The following is a 20,221-nucleotide window of genomic DNA, read 5'->3' as shown; positions in this document are numbered from 1 at the left end:
TAAAAACGGGAACTTATCCCGAGTTATGGAAAAATGCGAAAATATGCCCTGTATTCAAAAACGGATCGAAATCTGATGTATCCAATTACAGACCGGTATCTTTGTTATCCAATTTTTCAAAGGTTTTCGAAGTAACTCTATATAACCGTATTTACCCTTCTGTTAGGGGATGGATATCACCTTATCAACATGGCTTTATAGATAAACGTTCTACTGTATCAAACTTGGCTGTAATAACTCAATATATTTCAGATGTTTTGGATGTACAAGGTCAAGTAGATGTGATATATACTGATTTTTCTAAAGCGTTTGATAAGGTTGATCACAAATACCTTCTCTTTAAATTATCAAATTTGGGATTTGCTGGAAACATTTTAAAGTTACTAGAAAGCTATTTAATAGGTAGGAACCAATTTGTATCCTATAATGGTTTCATATCAGAATTAATCTGTACTACATCCGGTGTTCCACAGGGATCAAATTTAGGTCCATTGTTGTTCCTATTATATATCAATGATTTATTTTTAGATATTAATAACAGAAAATTGTGTTTTGCGGATGATCTTAAAATATACTGTGAAATTAAAACAATTGCTAACTGTATAGATTTACAGAACGATCTAAATTATATAGATACTTGGTGTGTAAAAAACAAACTTTTTCTTAATGTCAATAAGTGTAAAGTAGTAAGTTACTCTAGAAGAGAAAATAAGGTAGATTTTAATTATGTAATTCAGGGGTCAGATCTTGAAAAATGTAATAGCATTAAAGATTTAGGAGTTATATTTGATTCAAAATTAACCTTTAACAACCATATTGAGCAGAAAGTATCCGATGCTATGAAAATGTACGGTTTTATCATCAGAAACTGTAGAAATTTTAGTGATATAAGACCGATTAAACTGCTGTATCTATCGCTGGTGCGAACAAAACTAGAATATTGCAGCTTAATTTGGTATCCCATTTATAAATGTTATATATGCAACAGATTGAAAAGGTACAACGGAAACTTTTAAAATATTTAGCTTTTAAGGTTGATGGAGTATATCCTGTCCATGGTTATGATTACGATTTGTTATGTAACAGGTTTAATATTGTAAGTTTAGAGTTAAGAAGAATTATATTTTCGGTTTCATTTTTATATAAGTTGTTACACAACTGTATTGACTGCAGTGATATATTAGGTCAAATTAGATTTAATGTGCCAAGAATTACTTCCAGGTCGACTATAGTGTTTACTTGTCCACGTGCGAGAACAAATATGTTACTGAAGTCACCAATTTATATTATGTGCAATAATTATAACAAAATATGCAACCATTGTGATATTTTCACATGCTCAATTAATCATCTAGTTGATACCGCACTGGTTTATGGAGTACATTAGATTGTTAATTTTTTTTTGTGTATTTTTTTTTATTTCTTATATACGTAGTGATTTGTTTAATTTATATTGTTCTCACTCTTTATTTTGTTTTTCACCTACTTATTTTTTGCACTTATTTTTTTACTTGATATTTTTGTATCACCTACTAATGATTGTATACTAATTAAAAATGTATCTTAAATTTTTACCCTAGAAATGGGAAACTGTTGGGTAATAAAGCTATTATTTATTTATTTATTAGTTAATTTTCTTAAATTATTCACATATTTATACATAATTTTATCGTCTACTTTTACAAAATATGAAGTTGCACTTACACATCTCACAATAACCCCTTCTACCCATTTTCCCTGAACATATGGACCTAATTTGTCCACTAACACTTTTTTATGTATATTAAAGACATCTGGTTATACATAGTTACCATTTTTGTTGAATATAACTTTTCTTTCCTTTCTGGGTTTTAAAAGGTCAATTCTGGTTCTAGGTTGAACTTTAAAAATAATTTCATTTGGACTTAACCCAGTACTAGCATTAGAACTTGGTATATTTCTGTTTTTTTTTAAGACTGGGGTAGTTATATTTTGTTTCCATTGTTCTGGCCCCTCTGTCGTTTTTGTGTTTCATTAGTAAATGTGTCACACTATAGCAATTGAGCAACTCATTAATATTATCCTGTCATGGTGCTTTTCGATTTTTTGGTTTGGTTGGCTTTGTTAATACTATTTTCTTTCTTTAATATGGTCCGGTTCCGAGTCTCTCCGTTTTAAGTGCACTTTTCAATGCACTTTTCCCCTTTAGGGGCATTTCAATTCTACAATCTCATCTGTGTGCGGTTCACGATATATAGTGTGGAAATAATTATCTTAAGTTTATTTTATACTCCCGAAAGTATAGTTGAAAATTGAAAACCATTTCGGTGATGTCCTGAGTTCAATCGAAAATTTTAAGTATAACTCCGATATGGTCTAGTGGCTAGGATACCTGGCTTTCACCCAGGAGGCTCGGGTTCGATTCCCGGTATCGGAAACTTTTTTATTTTTCTGTTTTTAATTTTTGTATGTGGTCTACTTCGATACTTACACAGCAACTATAAACATAGTTAGGATTAGAAGCTCTAATTTAATAATAAGTTTTAGTACCGTTATAAAACTACTTGAGGCAATAAAAAAACCATATTAGCACCTTCCGCAAATGTGTCACTTTCAACTGTCTACAAAGTGATAAAGCAAGAAAAAATATAAAAGGGTCGAATACTAACCTCTTATAGATTATCTTCCAAGAACTTTATGGGTACTGTCATTGCAAATACTGAGTGGGATCAGTATATGCTTCTTTATTCTTTTAATACTAAATGTTATTCCTCTACAGTTGAAATTATTTTATAGTCGCGTTAGAGTGACAGATGAAGGTGGTACAAAATGCATTCAACAATCACTTGGGTGATTGAAAATTTAAAAAATCTCAAAAACTTGTTCCGTTAAAAATATCCGTTAATTCAGTATTATAGTCAATCCAAAATATTAATAGTAAATTATTCAAGAAAAATAAAAATTTTTCCGATACCGGGAATCGAACCCGAGCCTCCTGGGTGAGAGCCAGGTATCCTAGCCACTAGACCATATCGGAGTTATCAAAATAGTTTTTAGGTCTGTTTGTCGGAGATATTACAAAGAAAAGATTTATTTACAGAGAAATATAATAAACTAACTTTTAATCGTCATAGTTATATTTTAAATTCTAATAAATTTAGAGAAAATATTTGTTTTTAATATTATAATGAATTTGAAAATGAGGAATTCTGTTTATAAGTTGAAAAGAAAAATTTTTAGTATCATCCGATATGGTCTAGTGGCTAGGATACCTGGCTTTCACCCAGGAGGCTCGGGTTCGATTCCCGGTATCGGAAGCTTTTTTTGTGTTTCCGTTAATTATTTTCTGTGAATGCTTTGGATCCAATGTGTTCTCCAAATGGTAAGTATTTATATAGTAGTATTAATGTTAATATAACTTAAAATTTTTTTGCATTTGTCGGTAAATAAAAAATATTTTGGTGATACGCGATTGTCCATCGCAAATTTTGGTTTAACTCCGATATGGTCTAGTGGCTAGGATACCTGGCTTTCACCCAGGAGGCTCGGGTTCGATTCCCGGTATCGGAAGCTTTTTTGTTTCTTTTTTCACTTATTTTCTGTGAATACTTTGGATTCAATGTGTTAACTAATGTTAAATATTCATATAGTAGTATTAATTGTGATTTAACTTAAAATTGTTTGCGTTTGTCTGCAAATAAAAAATATTTTGGTGATAAGGGATTGTCCATTGCAAATTTTGGCACAACTCCGATATGGTCTAGAGTCCAGAACATCCTTTTTGCGCATCGGCTCTAAAAATAGGTTTGTGTAAAACGGACTGCTTTTGGGACTCCCATGAAGACATGAATTCCAATCTTTTTTAAGAGTAAAGCAAAGGGTTTTGCCAACTTTAGCTAAAAACGCAATTATTGTCAGATACTTATGTCCTCCATAACAGAAAATATAAAAAAAATACCAATCAAACCAATTGCTTTTATATGAAATAGCTGATTCTCAAGATTGTTTGCAAAAAAGATTATATTTAGTGACGTAATGGTCAAAGATGAATAAAGAAGGTTAGTAAAAATTCATCCTACAGAACAAAAGGATGTGTGTGGTAGATGAAATGATTAAGTTATTAGATATATGTGTGATTAGATCTTACCACTTTTAGTTAAACTCCATTGAGCTTATACGCATATTATATAGACACAAGTAAAGGATTAAGTTGCAAGAACAAATACGTCATTTAAATTAAGTGAAATTACAAAACCAGAACAAAAATTAATAGACAAGAGCATTTTTATAAATGAAGAATACTTAAAAGAAATTATAGATCAAAGAAAATATAATCATAATATCTAAAAGAAGTGGGAGAGAAAGGACGAACCGCTTACATAAGTAACAACAGAAAAAAAATTGAAAAGAAATGGTATACCACCAAACCTGTTCCGAACTTCTATAGACGAACTGGAATAGAGGAATTAAAGTATGTATCCCAATTCTCTTTGATTGTCAGCGACGAACATTGAAAGGTATTGACAGGTATTGATTGGGAAGGGGTGCAATTTCAGGCCATTTTGAAAAATAATCCATCGTGGCCATTAGGTCACAATGTCGTTAAAACGACACAAAAATTAGGTCACAAAGTCGTTAAAAAAGCTCTCCGGAAATTTATTGTGTCATTTTACCATGACTTCTACATCTTACACTTGGCTCGCCTTCTTGTGACAATCAGGCACACATAGTAAAAGACTGTACACCAAAGCATAAACAGATGGCCCTAAAGATTTCGTAATGATAACCGAAGAGGCAATAGAATATAAAAAAACTGATTATCTGTTTCTAATGTATAATGTCTCTTTGTCAACCATTTTCCATCCACTCCTGAATGTAGGTCTCTCTCAATTGCTTCCATCTTTCTCTATCTTGCGCCAATCTAATCCACTGTTTGCCTGTCACTGCTCTTATGTCATCTACCCATCTTTTTTGAGATCTTCCCATGCTTCTTGTTGTCGTCCTTGGTCTCCATTCTAGAATTCTCCGTGTTCACCTGTTGTCATTATATCGGGCTACGTGACCTGCCCAGCGCCATTTCATTTTTGTAATTTCTTCCACAATATCCCTAATCTTCGTTCTACGTTTTATCTCGGTGTTTCTATTCTGGTCTCTCAGTGATATTCCAAGCATGATTCCAGGGTAGCGGGTAGAAACTCCTCTGAATAGTCCTATCAGGGAAAATGAATCAATCCATGCCCTCCGCAGATTTCAGGGGTTTCAGTACCTGTTTAGGGTGCCTTATTCAGGGTCACGGATGAAGTCCACAACGGCAGCCACGGCGGAGAAGAATACCTTCGGTACAGCGTGGATGGCGGAAGTGGCAATCCCCTGATTTTAGGGATTGTATAAAATCACTCGCCAACCCGCTCGGCAAAAGTGGCGTTTTAAATATGCTAAAACCTCCCAAGTTGAAGATGTCGAGTATCATGTATAATGCATACATACACATTTGATTACTTATTTTGAATAAAACAGATTATTCAAGAAAAAGAAAAAAGTCTTCCGATACCGGGAATCGAACCCGAGCCTCCTGGGTGAGAGCCAGGTATCCTAGCCACTAGACCATATCGGAGTCACGAAAATACTTTTTAGTTCTGTTTGTCGGAAATGTTCCAAAGACAAGACTTATTTATAGCGAAATTTATCAAACTAATTTTTAATTACTACAATTATTATCTCTTTAAAAACTAATAAATTGAAAAAGAAGTGTTTGTTTATATTATGACGCATTTGTAAATGTAGATCCTCTTATTAACGTTTACAAGAAAAACCAAACTATCATCCGATATGGTCTAGTGGCTAGGATACCTGGCTTTCACCCAGGAGGCTCGGGTTCGATTCCCGGTATCGGAAGCTGTTTTTTATGTTTTGTAGTAACTTAATTTTATTAATATTTGGATCTCATATTTTCTCTAAATGCAAAATATTCATATATGTATTTTTTAATGGTAATAATACTTGCTATTTAGTTTCTTGGTTTTTTTTTGTATTGGTCAGCAAATTAAATATTTTGATGATGGGTGATTGTCCATCGCAAAACTTAAGTATAACTCCGATATGGTCTAGTGGCTAGGATACCTGGCTTTCACCCAGGAGGCTCGGGTTCGATTCCCGGTATCGGAAACTTTTTTGTTTTTTTTTTTTAATTATTTTCTGTGAATGCTTCAGATCCAATGTGTTCTATTAATGCCAAATATCTATATAGTAGTATTAATGGTGATATAACTTAAATTCTTTGCAATTGACAGTAAATAAAAAATATTTTGGTGTTACGCGATTGTCCAGCGCAAATTTTGGTATAACTCCGATATGGTCTAGTGGCTAGGATACCTGGCTTTCACCCAGGAGGCTCGGGTTCGATTCCCGGTATCGGAAGCTTTTTTGATTTTCTCTTAACTTATTTTCTGTGAATGCTTTGCATTTAATCTAAATGCTAAATATTCATAATATTAGTATAGACTTTTTGTTTTTTAAATAGCTACCGGAAAAAACAGAATTTGTTTTGACGCTTGTGAGTGTTATAAATGCCTTACTTTTATCAAATGAGTTCATTATCTGCTCTTATTATATATTTTTATATTGCAAATTCAAATAGATTTTATTCCAAATAACAAATGAGTGATTATTTTAGACAAATACACATGAAATGTTAAATTTACAGGTGACAGGTGACAGTGTGGAGATGACAAAAATGACTATTCTAATATTCTATAAATATTTTAATAGAATTAAGGGGTAATTCGGGGGTAGAGAGGATACCAAAAGATGTACGGTTATACTAAAGAGTCTACATTTTGCTATAATTAGATGGGAAATTGGCCAAAATGTATATAAAGCATGATAGCAATAATAAATTACCTTCGTATTCTATAAAAGAAGTATCATCTGGCGAGGACCGCTGTGAGCAGATCGAGTTGTTGGACGCTGACTTGGCGGGTGTGTTTTTGAGGTGGGTAGGTGGTGTAGAAGGCACCCCTTGCCGTTGTCGGTTTCTCAGGGTGGCAGCCAGCGTGTTGCTGTTTGTGTTGTTGATGTTGACGTTCACCAAGTGCAGTCTGCGGTGGGTGTTGTTCTTCGCGTTGTGGTGCGCCTCTTGCAGGGAGGCCTGGCACCATTGCACCTAAGAAAAATAGACGCTATCGATAAGTCTAGTCAAATAAAAATATCTATGATATAGTAACACTGGTTACGTAATTTGATGGCAAAATTTGGAAACAAATACAGAGCTGTGTAAAAAAAGTGAATGTACTGTCGACACCTATTATATTTAAAGGATTTTTCTCATAGTATTTAAAATATGACTTATAAAAACAAGTGCAAACATGTGTCAAATAAATGAGGACAACTTAGTGTTTAAAAATGAACGTATAAAGCCTTGCAAGATATAGTTAAAAAATCGTTCCGGGTTGAAAATGAAGCGAAGTGGTATATTAACCAAAACAGATCAAACAAGCTATAAAAATTATGAATTTATAATTTTCTTGGCAAGCTGTTTTGTAAGTGATATCAGTGTGAATTGTCAGCAACAATTATTAATGTAATTAGAATTTGTGTTATTTGTAATAAAGTGAGTTTTTTGAGTCGAATAAAGTTATAGGTAGGAGGATGGATTGATTTAAGAAGCTCCCACATTGGCCACCTACCATAAAAAAATATATGGTAGCATTCTAATACTACTAACCTTATCTTGGACAACGTTGTTGAGTATATTGAGGTCTTCGGTATTCTGGAACTCCGTAATCACATTGTCGATACCATTGATGCTGTTATTAGTGGTATGAGTTGATGTGGTGTAGTTCGTAGTAGTATTGCTGTAATTTGTCGTAGTTATGTTACTGTTCTGTAGAGTATTGATCCTCTTCGGAGAGTTTAGAATGTCGTTGTTGCCGTTATGTACAGCCAAAGGCCCGTCGATAGATTTCAGACGCATCTTTCACGGAATCTGAAACAATAAAAAGGTCGTCAAAGATCAAGGTGTTAATGTATCCTTATAAAAAGTAGAATATAGCAATTTTATACATATAAACTGCGAAAAAAGAAAATGTGACGAAACCCTTTTAGGCTTATTGCATCACGTAATAACTTGGGTACACGTAAACTCATCATCGCTTAGAATAAATCGTGTAAAAGTAAAATAAAAATATTTTAATTAACCCTTAATTTTGATTTGTATCTATAGGCTACGTCATTTTCAAATATTCAAATTTTCTATCTCTTAAATCATTTACTCACTATTGTCTGTTAATTGTGTTGCCTATACGTCCACTAAACTCAGAAAGCTAATAGTAGTGCCATCTATAGTGATCATTCAAATGCAAAAAGTCGATAAGCGTTACTAAAGATGAGATAAGTGACTTCATAGCGATACAGATTTTGATGGGTATAGTAGCTATGCCATCATACTTGGACTTCTGGAGTGTAAACTTTAGATACGATGAAACATCAGAAATAATGCATCTCAAACAATATCAGAAAATTCGCCGGTATATTCACTTCGCTAATAACTATCATATAAACAACGATCAGTACTACCGAATTCTCCCAGTTTTGGACATAGTGAGAAGAAATTGTTGTATTATAGAAGAAGAAAAACGCCAGAGTATCGACGATATGATGGTCCCTTATAAAGAAAAAAAGGCTGGTTCATGACGACCGTACATAAAATAAAAACCAAAAAAATGAGGTTTTAAAATATTTGTTAGAGCCGGCATTTCAGGGTTTGTGTACGATTTGTTTTGTTAATTTTTAGTCCTTCTTGTATCCGAATATATAGCTACATCAGCTTAGACTAAACTTTTACAATAAATTTTGATATTTTACTTTGTATCTTGTGGGATACGTTCCATATCTCCCTTATTTATAAAAATAATAATATAAAAATGGCCAAAATGCCTTGTAATATACCATATCACACGACCTAAACAACAATTTCACAAAAACTACTCTTATATTAAGGCTTGCCAAATTAAGCGTTAAATAGTTCACTATCAAAAATCTATGCAGCTGAATTTTTAGATCTCAAATCCATTTAGATTGGCAGATACGTCTAATGGGCCACTCACCGTGACACACCCGATATAAATATATCAATATACGAGTTAAAGAAGAAGTGTAATAGAGGTGATCAGTTTACAAGTCTCCAAAGGATGCCGCTGGCGCTTTGCTATATCTCGGAGGGTCTAATAACTTTATGGGGGGCTATGAAGTAATGAGTTCGTATACTTTCAATAATTTTATGTTAATGGTCACATTTTCAAATCATTTTTGGCTTTTTTTTGTATTCTTGCCATTATCTCTCATAATACTGTATATTTTTACTCTGAATTTTCAGTAAAGTAAAGTGTAAATCTAGTTATAAATAAATTGGTAAAAAACTATGATATCAACTTAACAACCTGTTTACCGACGAAAATGTCACCGAACCGCCTATGTGCTGCCATTCAGATTCCTGTAACGGCCATTTGAAGATAATTTTTAATCTGATATGCAGACGTCGACCTAAAAACGATATCACGAAGAAAGTGACTACCTCTTGTTACATAAAAATGGCCGAATTTGGGGCAATAACATATGGTTGAGGGCGCATCGTAGCGACCGGCAGACCCGACGTTCCGTTTTATTACACTTTTTCAGGAGAAAAACACGAATAGAACGACAACGCATCGACTTGAGTGGAGCCCAAACTGTTATTAGCTTTCCAAATTGCTATATTGAACAAATAACCTACAATATGTATTTCGTTATAGGTGGCGTTACTGGACCGGATGATACAAACCCTTTTCAAACTTTTATCTTTTCGTAGTTTTACAGATCAATCAAACATTTTTATATTGAATTTAATACTATTTGAGGAAACCATAATTTTAACAAGACTTACAATTTCGATTTTTGTACGATACGACCCTGAACCACTCTAATTTTAAGGTACCTGCCAGATGTCATCTGTCAATGTCAGAAACCAATTTTTTAATCCATGTTAAACTTTTAAAAAGTATAAACATGAAATTTAATTGTAAAATGTAATGTAATGTTTATAAAATAAAATAAAGAGCTTATTGAAAATGGCAAATAGTTAAATAGTTTTATTTACAACCGACAGTCAAACCCAGTAAATAAAAAAAATCTAAATATTCACGGTCAGGAAATAACAAACTATATAAGTATATGATATAAGATTGTCATGATACTAAGACATTTCTATTTACTTTTTTCTACGTTTCGGCAGGAAATCCATGCCTTTTTCAAGAAATAATATAGAGTAAAAAACATTTTATCAAAGACATTATAAGATTTAAAAGAGAAACTTTTGACTTACCAAGCATGTAAAAGTTCGTTGCTTAGAAGTAAACATTAAACGTCACAATTAAAATAATAATAAAAGCAACAGACAGGCCCACTAAGTCACTACATGTAAAATGTATTTTAAAATTTAATATGTTGTTTATTGACGTTGGTTTATCATTTAAATAATCAGTTATTTTAACATCATAGGCGATAGGAGATTATCTTTTTGTGTGTTTTTAAATTAAATTACAATATATCTTGTTTAAATTTTTGACGTCTTTTTTATCATTTATTGAATTATTATTCTTTTTGATTTGTATAGACTCTATGAGCTCCCTCTTCTCCCTGTTATCTTCACTTTTAAGGATCTTGGTTTTGTCAAAATCAAATTTACGTTTCTTTTCGTTTTCACGTTTTGTGAGGGCGGTTGAGTTTTTTTTTGTCATATTTGTGACAACGTATTCTTGAGTTAAGTAGCTGATCGGTTTGTCCAATATATACTCCATCACAATTCGAGCAGGGAATTTCATACACAACATGCGATTTTTTTTAATAGAGGGGTTTTTGTTTTTAGTCTTGTAAAATTCTTTTTCAAAAGATTGTGCCCTTTATGAGCAACCGTAATGTTATGTTTAGACAGAAGATTTGCAAGTTATTTTGATAAAACTTTTATATAGGGGAGAGACATATATGCAGGACACGTATGCAGTCGCGATTTGAAAGTGTTGTCGATAATGTGGTGTGGTATGAATTAAGTGTTAGTGTTGTTTTTGCTTTTTTAATGGCCCCAGGTCTATTGATAGGATCGCATAATCTGATACCTCTTACTCTCTCTCACCAATGGCACTACAGCCCAAATCGGGCCTTAGCCTCCTCCAAACTATGCCTCCAACCTTGTCGGTCCCGGGCCGATCTACTCCAGATTCTCACGTCTAGCAAATTTTGCGCGTCCGCTGCCACTTCATCCTCTCATCTTTTCCGTGGCCTTCCTTTTGGTTAGGGCTATTTTCGGCAATTTTTCTGTCTCCATTCTTACTACATGACCAGCCCAGCGAACTCTCTGAAGTTTAACGAATTCTGAGATCGGTGTCTCTTTGAACAGTTGGTAGAGTTCATGGTTATACCTGGATCTTCATATTCCGTTTTCGTTAATAGGTCCAAATATCTTGCTTAAGACTTTTCTCTCGAAGACTTCCAGTTTTCTTTTTGTCTCTTCTGTCATCACCCATGTCTCGCACGCATAACATACTATTGGACTGATAATAGTTTTGTAGACCCTGATTTTCGATGATTAGTGATGATCGAGTGAAAAATAAGCTTTGTTTCCCTTTACTATTCTTCTTTGGATTTCTAGTTCTTCTGTTCCATCCGTGTTTAATGTAACTCCTAAATATGTAAAACTTTCTACCGTTTCAATATCGTCCTCAAATTCAACTGTGCTTCTGTTTCCCCTAGCTCTTGCCTGTGTTAACTTTTTTGTCTTTTGGATATTTATTTTTAGTCCGGTCTCTTTTGCCTTTGATTTTAATTGTGAATATATTTCTGCCGCCTCTTCTGTTCTGCGAGACATGATGCTGATATCATCGGCATAGGCGGCAATCTGTATTGATTTATTTGTTAGGAGATTACCTCTTCCTATATTCAGTTGTCTTATCACATATTCCAAGGTCAGGTTGAATATTGTCGGTGCCAGCCCATCTCCTTGCTTTAATCCTTGGGCTATCGTAAAGTTATAAGTGAGCTCATTTTGGACTCTGACAGTTGCTATTGACGAATCCATTGTTGTTTTTACCAGTCGGATGTATTTTTGAGGGATATTAAAGCTCTGCAATATTTGATATACAGTAGACTCCCTCTATAACGAGAACTGAAATGGCAGACTAATTACCTCGTTATAAGCGGATCTCGTTATATCCAACAACAATAATATTGTGCATACATATGAATATGTAGTTTTCTAAAACATTAACTTTCTATAGTGAAGCCATTCGGAGCAATATAAGATGCTAATAAATATTGTTGGAATGGCGTTTTTAAAACAAAGTTGTTTACTTTTATTGTCAATGAAATGTATTAAAACATAAAAGAGTTGTTTACTTTTACTGTCAATGATATATGTTAAAACAAAAAATCTGTATTCTGTAAATATGTATAAAGCGTATAAAGTTATTTTGTCATTTTTGACTGCTTTAAATTGTCCAGTATTCTATCTATCATATTTTCTAAAGATGTGAAACAGTTTTATGCTTCTTCATTTGCGTTTTGTCCTTGGATAAAGTTTCTGACAACCTTTAAAACACTTTCCACATCTTGTCTATTAGGACCCATATTATTAGGTGTGAATGGTCAACCCAATACAATGACACTTGTGAATCATAAATTTTACATTTCCGACTAAGAATCATAAATTGTAAGAAGTTTATTGCGGGCGGCCCGCAGTTAAAAAGGGTATTTATTTATAGCTACGGCCGGGCCAAAACGTAAAAAACACGTTTTGCAATCTTATTTTCTCTCGTTATAAGCAAATTTACCTCGCTATAAAGGGTTATAGTTCAATAGAAATTTCACGGGACATCTAATGTACCTCGTTATAAGCGAAACCTCGTAATAACCTGTTCGTTATAAAGGGAGTATACTGTAACTTGTTTCTATTAATTGAGTCGTAGGCTTGTTTGAAATCTATGAATATGTTGTGGACGTCAATGTCGTATTCCCACGATTTGTTTAAGATTTGTTTCACTGTGAATAGTTGGTCAGTTGTAGATCTTCCTTGTCGGCTCTATCGGCGAGTCTGATAACTACAGATTTCTTTTGAGACAAGGGATGATGAGAGTTGAAATTCATATCTCGACAACCAGGTTTTTTTTTGTACCATGAAGTAGTTATAGTGCTGTTTTCTCTATGTAAAGTCAGGTCCAGAAAATTAATTTGACAATTTTTTTCAACCTCTAATGTGAAATTTAGTTTGGTTTGGTGAAAGTTATTAAATTCATTTAGTAAAATATCCATTTTATCCTCTGGTGCTGCACTCAAGCAGTCATCTATATAGAGATAGAAAAAAGGTATATCAAAACCTAAACTCAAACTATACATATATTTTGGGATTAGCATAAAGTCTAATCTGTCGTCGACTTGAAACACCCGATATACCAATATTCACCTTCTCCATTTTTATTTTATAAATGAAACTAAAAACAAACGTCCTAGCGAATAAATTCCGAAGTAAAAATTATCAACGTCTAAACTTCACTTTAAGAAAAACTTTGTTGAAACTTCAACTGGAACTTAATTAAGGGAGCAGGTACTTCGAAAAAGTTTCCGCGTTACATTTTTCAACAATTTATTAGTCGCGAGTATTTTTCCAAACCACCAAACTTTTATGTTCATGTTAAAACCTTCTACATCTAGTTACCAATATCCTGAACGACGGCATGTATGGAACTTTTCCAATTTTATAGACCTATAAAAGTTACAAAAAGATGGGGAATTTTTTCCTCTTAATACATTTACGAAAAAATATTTTCGATAAATATTTTGTAATCGTTAACAAGAAAGGGGTAGTAGGAACAGCTGAAGGGTTAATCCAATTGGAACTAAAATTATTTTAGTAAAGTCATTAAATGATTTTAATTTTATTCAATATTTCTACTAACAGTATATATATATATATATATATATATATATATATATATATATATATATATTTATATATATGTATATATATATATACATCCCGCTATCATTTAGAGCTCTTTTCACGTTGCAGTAGTTTAGCATCACCAAGAAATGCTATCATTTCCTATTTATAAGTCGTGTATGTTCGTTTAGAGCACCTTTGTAGGCTTGGCACCGTTGTCGGTTTTTCAATAATCCGATTTTTTTATATATTAAATTTTTTACATCAAACCATCATTGTAACCTCGGAAGGTAAAATTATTGTATTTGGTATCATTTTAAAGCCAATAGATGTTGCCAGTATTAATACTTAAAATTATATTTGAAAACATAAAAATATCGATCGGTTTGGTCGGTCGGTCAAGTTCAAATAATAAAGACATTGAATCTACCTGCCAGCCGGCTGATTTCAGCCGGCTGGGGTCAACTAACAGGTTTTTTTATATCAATGTTCAGTTGTTATATCTATTTATTTAGATATTTTTTCCCAGAGAGTTGTGTCGGGGAATATTTTACATATTTTAATTTCCAACCTGTTTTATCGAAGCTATCAGTGAATAGTTTAAGATAAATATTAGGTTTTTATGGGATTAAGTCAAAAATATTGGTTGTGATTGTGATGAGAATTACATTTTTAATTATTTAATGTTTGACATTTTGATTTCCATTCAGGAAATCGTTATCAAAAAACGTTTTTTGTACAATAAACAAGGTTAAATATTGGAAAACATATCGTTAAATATTAGTTAATTAAAAATGTAATTTTCATCTCAATATCGACCAATAATTGTGGCTTAATCACATAGAAAAATAATATTTGACTTTGCCATAAGAAAGTAGTTCACGGAACCTCGCTAAATAGTTTAAAAAAATCTTATACAGAAATATAAATTCTAAATAGTATGAGGGGTAGCCGACGAAAAATTCGTAAAGACTGAGTTGACTAAAGTTGATTTTGCTTTGTTTTTTTAAACAATCTTAAAAGGCAAAAAGAAAATAATTGTTTGCTTATAAAACGTTTTGTATACATTCTAAAGAAAAACAATTCAAATAAATGTTGTAGACCATAAAAAGTTTTTTATGTAGACAAATACCAAATTTAAATACATAAATAATTGAGATAAGAAAAAACGAAAAAACCGTAAACTGTAAGATATTATGTTTGTAGTAATTTATAAATGTTAATAACTTTGTTTTTTGCCTAATGACAGGTAATATAGCTACTTGAAATTATGGCAATTGATGAGTTATTAAAGTGTGCTAAATATCAAGCAGATCAAAAAATATTTTACAATTTATTCAATTTGTTTATCACAGAAACCGATTATTTAAACAACTGTACTTGTCCAAACAGTATGACTACAAGTATTTTGTAACTTGCAATCGATTCTTTGCGCTTTCAGTTTTAGGGTATATTAAAAAAACTTTAACATATTAAATTTTTTATTAAAAACCAGTTTGAATAGGGGACTTTTTAGTTTTTAGACCACTTCACGTTTTTTTAGTTTCTTTGACAAGTGAGGATTGTCTATTCGGTTATTTCTTAATATGGGCTATGATCAATTGTCTAGTCAAGTCAACACTATTATAGAAGTTACCCATACTTTTTCAGTAGTCATTCAGACGGTTCATCTTAATTGTACCCATATGGAACATAAGCCCGAGAAAAGTCTTAAATTCTGTTTGTGTTGTCTCTTTCCAAAACGCAATCCTCGATTTTTCTGAACGACTTTGTGCAAATATTTCATCAGAGTCAATCAGGGTCACTTCCACCATTCGTTTAATCTACATTGTCTTCGCGAGATGCTTCTAACAATGATTGTAATTCAGCAGTGGTCAATCTACGTTTATGTTCAAATCTAGCTTTTTTAGATGTCGAAGGTATATTATTTACATCCATTTTTTTATAAATACTATAACTCACTTTTACGGAGGTAATTAACAATAAAAACGTTCTACTAGAAACTATCAACTTATCCAATATTATAAGACCACTTGAGGCACAATACGTTTTTACTCAATAATAGTTCCTGTATAAGTAAAATTGTTTTTTAATGTGATTCAATAAAGCACACTAGACATATTGCAGTTTTGCCATCACATTCTTCAGAGTATGTTTTAACTTTTTTAACTTTTCTATCGGCCTTTCTACTAATCATGCTTCTTCTTAAAAATTTGTAACATCTTGTACACTTTCTTCTCTTTGTATTATCTACATCGCTTTGCCTGAGATGGTATTTTTGGATGTAACTTGTCGTGAAGGTTACAACATTTCTTTATTTGCAAATGCCTTCGCGAACTCCAGTCTGAACTCAAGGATAGGTTGTCACTTTTTTACGTTTTCTGTTATTTAGCAACTAAGCATTGACTACTGTGGTATTAAATCAGGTATTAAATATTAATTTCACTGCCACTTTTCGGTACCACTTCAGAATTTTGCGTATTGGGCTTTGGTAAGAAGCCACTTGATCACTAAAATCAACACTCTTTTTCACCAAGTTATAATCGAGAATAGTTTGTGGTTTTAGTACTTGTGTATAATTTTTCTTTTCATTTGATTAAACCAAGATACAACTATTATGTTTAAATGATGTAAGGAATAAAACTGGTTTTTTGTCGACCCATTTTATCACTTGTAAAATCAATAATGGGGTTAAGTTCCATCCTGAGTAACTGGTTGCAACTTTTTTAATCGAGATTTTGGTTCTACATGTTTTTATAGTAAAACATCTGCACATGAATAATTCGTTTCTTGAACAATGATTTCAATTCATCGACCAATATTCTAAAATAAGGTCGTCCTTTTTTTCTTCTACATGTGCCGAGCTCGATTATCGAGCGTTGGCTATCAAATTGGCTATAGTAATTTTGTTGACGGCAGCTCGGAAAAGAGATGCAGAGGATCTGTTAAGCCAATCTCTCAGGTTTCTAAGCCATGACGTTATTCTTCGACCTGGCCCTCTTCTTCCGTCTACCTTGCCTTGTATTATTAAATGGAGTATATTATATCTCTCTGGGTGGCGCATAACATGGCCAAAATATTCAAGTTTGCGATTTTTAACTGTTTTGACGACTTCCGTAACTTTTCCCATCCGATGCAAAACAACTTCGTTACGAACTCTATCCACCCAACTTATTCGTAGGGTTCTCCGATACACCCAGATTTCAAAGGCTTCCAGTTTCTTGAGAAGTGTATCCGTCAAAGTCCAACCTTCGACACCATACAAAAGAGTAGGGAACACATAACATCTCACTAATCAAATTTTCAGACTTAAAGTAATATTGTTTCCACATAACAGATTCTTCATCTTAAAGAATGCAGCTCTGGCCTTCTCTATCCGTATTCTAATTTCTTTGCTCATATCCCAGTTCTCATTTAGATTACAACCAAGGTAAGTGATACTGTTAGTTCTCTCCAGTTGTTCACCATAAGCTGTTACCACTTCCGGTTGTGTTGGCGTTTTACTGACGACCATCACCTTTGTCTTTGCGGTGTTTAGCTTAAGGCCATATTCATCACACATTGTGGTAATCCTATTAATTAGATGTTGAAGTCCTTCGTCGTCCGGTATATTATAAACTGGTTCTCTTTCACAAAGCATTGGGAATATGGTTTACATTCTATATTTAGAAAAATCTTTTACTGCAAGTCTTGTTCAAACTAAACTAAATTAATACACAAAACAAATTAATCTACATATTCTTTTTTTATAGAAATACAGATTCCTGTCGGATTTTTATCAGTGCGGCATGAGTCACTGGTGTCTCGTATATCCGGACCTCTTATCGCATTACAAACATAATTCTCAATTAGCAGTGCGGTACAAGATACATTTGGGTCGAATAATCTTAAAGCCGTAATAAGACCATAAGACCGTATGTTATAAATACATATATCCCTATAAGAATTATCTTGAAAGATGAAAAAAATACAATAAACAAGTGCAATATTAAGTGTTACTTAAAAAATGGTAAGTCATTCATGGGCGTACAGTTAAAAATAAAAGTTTTCAGTGTTCTATTGCTTGACTATTATTATGTGGTATTCTGAAAATGTTGACATTTTTTCCTGGTCTGATCTTCCTCAACTAACGTCATCTTTCTTAAATGGTGAGTTGTGTTGTTCAGGTCTCTTTAAGTGTTTTTGTTGCTATTCATACTTAATGATCTTCTTTAGACAATGTACTAATGTAGTGTTCAAATGTGGCATTGCCTTCATCATGTAGCGATGATCTTAATTGTCTGATTAGTCGATTATATTTGTGTTCGTCATTAAGATTTCGGCTTCTTGGCCATCTACCTCTTGCTCTTCATTTTTGGACTTTTAGTTGTATAATATAATTCGAAGTGTTATTTATGTTTTCTTGATTTGGAATTGTTAATCGTGTAGCTCCATATGAAATAGTAGAAGATGAAAACGGCAGAATATTCATCCATAAAAAAAGGAAACGCGATAAAGATATCTGAAACAACTGTTTTATGTTATAAGAGATGAAATAGTCCGAAATTACCAAAACAGGTGAACAGGGCACTATAAAGAGGAAGTAGAATTAGCTATGAAACAGCTTGAATGGGGAAAAGAAGTAAGCTTAGATCAAATACCAGCAGGAATTATTCAACTGAGAAAAAATATTAAATGGAAAACAATATTCACTCCATTTACAGAAAAGGCGGTGACCGGTGAATAACTTCTAATACCTCTTCATTTGTAATTATATCCACCCAACTTATTTTTAGTATACGGCGGTAGCACCACATCTCAAAGCTTTCAAGATTTTTAACATTCTTCTGTTTAAGAGTCCATGCCTCAACACCGTAAAGCAAAGTACTGAATAGATACTAAGTAGTTAACTAAAAGTGGACGTATGCAAAGAGATGTATGACGTAATTGTATGGTATTCGCTAAATCCTGTCACGTAATATGCCACACATCTCTGTGCGGTAATTCGTTTTATTGCTGCCAGTTTAAGGTGTTATTAGATGCCGCCATGTTTAATTTCTCTCTACCATCGTATTATCTCGGTTAAATCCTATCATTTTAGGCTTCATGTCATGATTAGACCTATAGGACCGGAGATACGCAACTAAGGCTCTTTTGACATAACATATATAGGAGCAAAGATATATACCTAAGGTCGTTTTGACGTGTTGATGTATTTGATTTCTACGTCGTAGTACTCTATTGGTTAAATGGTACCATTTGAGGTACTGTACGTCACAATTGGACAAATAGGATACATAACTAAAGCCCTTTTGCCAGACTTCTTCGTCTTCTAGTTCCATGACCGTTATCGATCGTTGGATATCATGTTGGCTACCATATTTGCCATCGTGACTTTATTGACAGCAGCTCTAAATAACGATGTAGTTGATTTTTCATACCATTGCCTTAGATTTTTCAGCCATGGTGTTCTTCTTCTACCAGGACCACGATTACCTTGGATCTTTCCCTGAATGATCAGATGTAAAAGATTATATTTTTCAGGGTGTCTCATAATATGACCTAAGTATTCCAGCTTGCGTTTCTTTATTATATTAACCAGTTGTGTAGTTTGGTTCAGCCGTCTAAGGACCTCCTCATTTCTAACTCTGTCGACCCAGCTTATTTTCAGTAGTCGTCTGTATACCCACAGCCCTATAATATAATATAACTGTATAGCCTCAGTTAGAGTCCACGCTTCCACTCCATACAGCAGGACAGGAAAGATGTAGCAAATGTCACTCGAACTCTAAGGTCAATACTAAGATCGTGACTGCAAAGTACGTTTCTCATTTTTACAAAGGCAGCTCGGGCTTGTCTAGTCGGCTTTTAATTTCTGCGGTTGGATCCCAGCTCTCATTGATATTACTGCCGAGATACACGAGTTTCTCTACTCTGTCCAGTGTGGCATCTCCAACTTTTATTCCGTCATCCTGTATATAATTATGTTTGTCTTCGGTTGTCTCCATTAAGGCTTCCTTAAATATTTCCTCCGAATATAAGTTAAAAAGTAAAGGCGACAATATACAGCATTGTCTCACTATTCTTTTTATATTTATTTCATCCGACAGTTCTTGTTCAACCTTTATTATTGCCACTTGATGCCAGTATAGATTTGTAATTATTCGTAGATCTTTATCGATCAATCCCGCTGTTTCCAATATTTCTAGCATTTTGTTATGTCAGATTTTGTCAAAAGCCTTTTGCCAGGCTACTCTATTTAAGTTTTATATCTCATAGTATTCTATTAGTTAAATTCTA

General features: G+C 33.2%; 1 protein-coding gene and 8 non-coding genes across 13 annotated transcripts in view; 6 read left to right on the top strand and 3 right to left on the bottom strand.

Moving 5' to 3' along the window:
* Schip1 (Schwannomin interacting protein 1) overlaps positions 1-20,221 on the bottom strand; it is an 879,380-nt gene that overhangs the window by 145,434 nt on the left and 713,725 nt on the right. For all 5 annotated transcript variants that reach the window (XR_011951179.1, XM_072534085.1, XM_072534086.1 and 2 more), the window contains 2 exons: positions 7,703-7,963; positions 6,880-7,141 (listed from right to left, as the gene is read on the bottom strand). Coding sequence is in view for 4 of the 5 variants with exons in the window: in XM_072534085.1 (XP_072390186.1) it covers positions 6,880-7,141; positions 7,703-7,951 (511 nt within the window). In the remaining variant the exon portion in view is untranslated. The remainder of the gene's footprint in view (positions 1-6,879; positions 7,142-7,702; positions 7,964-20,221) is intronic.
* On the top strand, positions 2,345-2,416 carry TRNAE-UUC (transfer RNA glutamic acid (anticodon UUC)). Its single transcript has one exon. It is a non-coding gene; the product is annotated as a tRNA-Glu (tRNA).
* Positions 2,945-3,016, bottom strand: TRNAE-CUC (transfer RNA glutamic acid (anticodon CUC)). Its single transcript has one exon. It is a non-coding gene; the product is annotated as a tRNA-Glu (tRNA).
* On the top strand, positions 3,225-3,296 carry TRNAE-UUC (transfer RNA glutamic acid (anticodon UUC)). The gene has a single exon. It is a non-coding gene; the product is annotated as a tRNA-Glu (tRNA).
* On the top strand, positions 3,478-3,549 carry TRNAE-UUC (transfer RNA glutamic acid (anticodon UUC)). The gene has a single exon. It is a non-coding gene; the product is annotated as a tRNA-Glu (tRNA).
* On the bottom strand, positions 5,522-5,593 carry TRNAE-CUC (transfer RNA glutamic acid (anticodon CUC)). Its single transcript has one exon. It is a non-coding gene; the product is annotated as a tRNA-Glu (tRNA).
* Positions 5,803-5,874, top strand: TRNAE-UUC (transfer RNA glutamic acid (anticodon UUC)). The gene has a single exon. It is a non-coding gene; the product is annotated as a tRNA-Glu (tRNA).
* TRNAE-UUC (transfer RNA glutamic acid (anticodon UUC)) lies at positions 6,073-6,144 on the top strand. Its single transcript has one exon. It is a non-coding gene; the product is annotated as a tRNA-Glu (tRNA).
* On the top strand, positions 6,325-6,396 carry TRNAE-UUC (transfer RNA glutamic acid (anticodon UUC)). The gene has a single exon. It is a non-coding gene; the product is annotated as a tRNA-Glu (tRNA).

This window comes from Diabrotica undecimpunctata, chromosome 6 (assembly GCF_040954645.1).
Source record: "Diabrotica undecimpunctata isolate CICGRU chromosome 6, icDiaUnde3, whole genome shotgun sequence".
NCBI classification, from domain to species: domain Eukaryota; kingdom Metazoa; phylum Arthropoda; class Insecta; order Coleoptera; family Chrysomelidae; genus Diabrotica; species Diabrotica undecimpunctata.
Note: the sequence above shows the minus strand (reverse complement) of the source record. Positions and strands in the feature narration are given on the sequence as shown.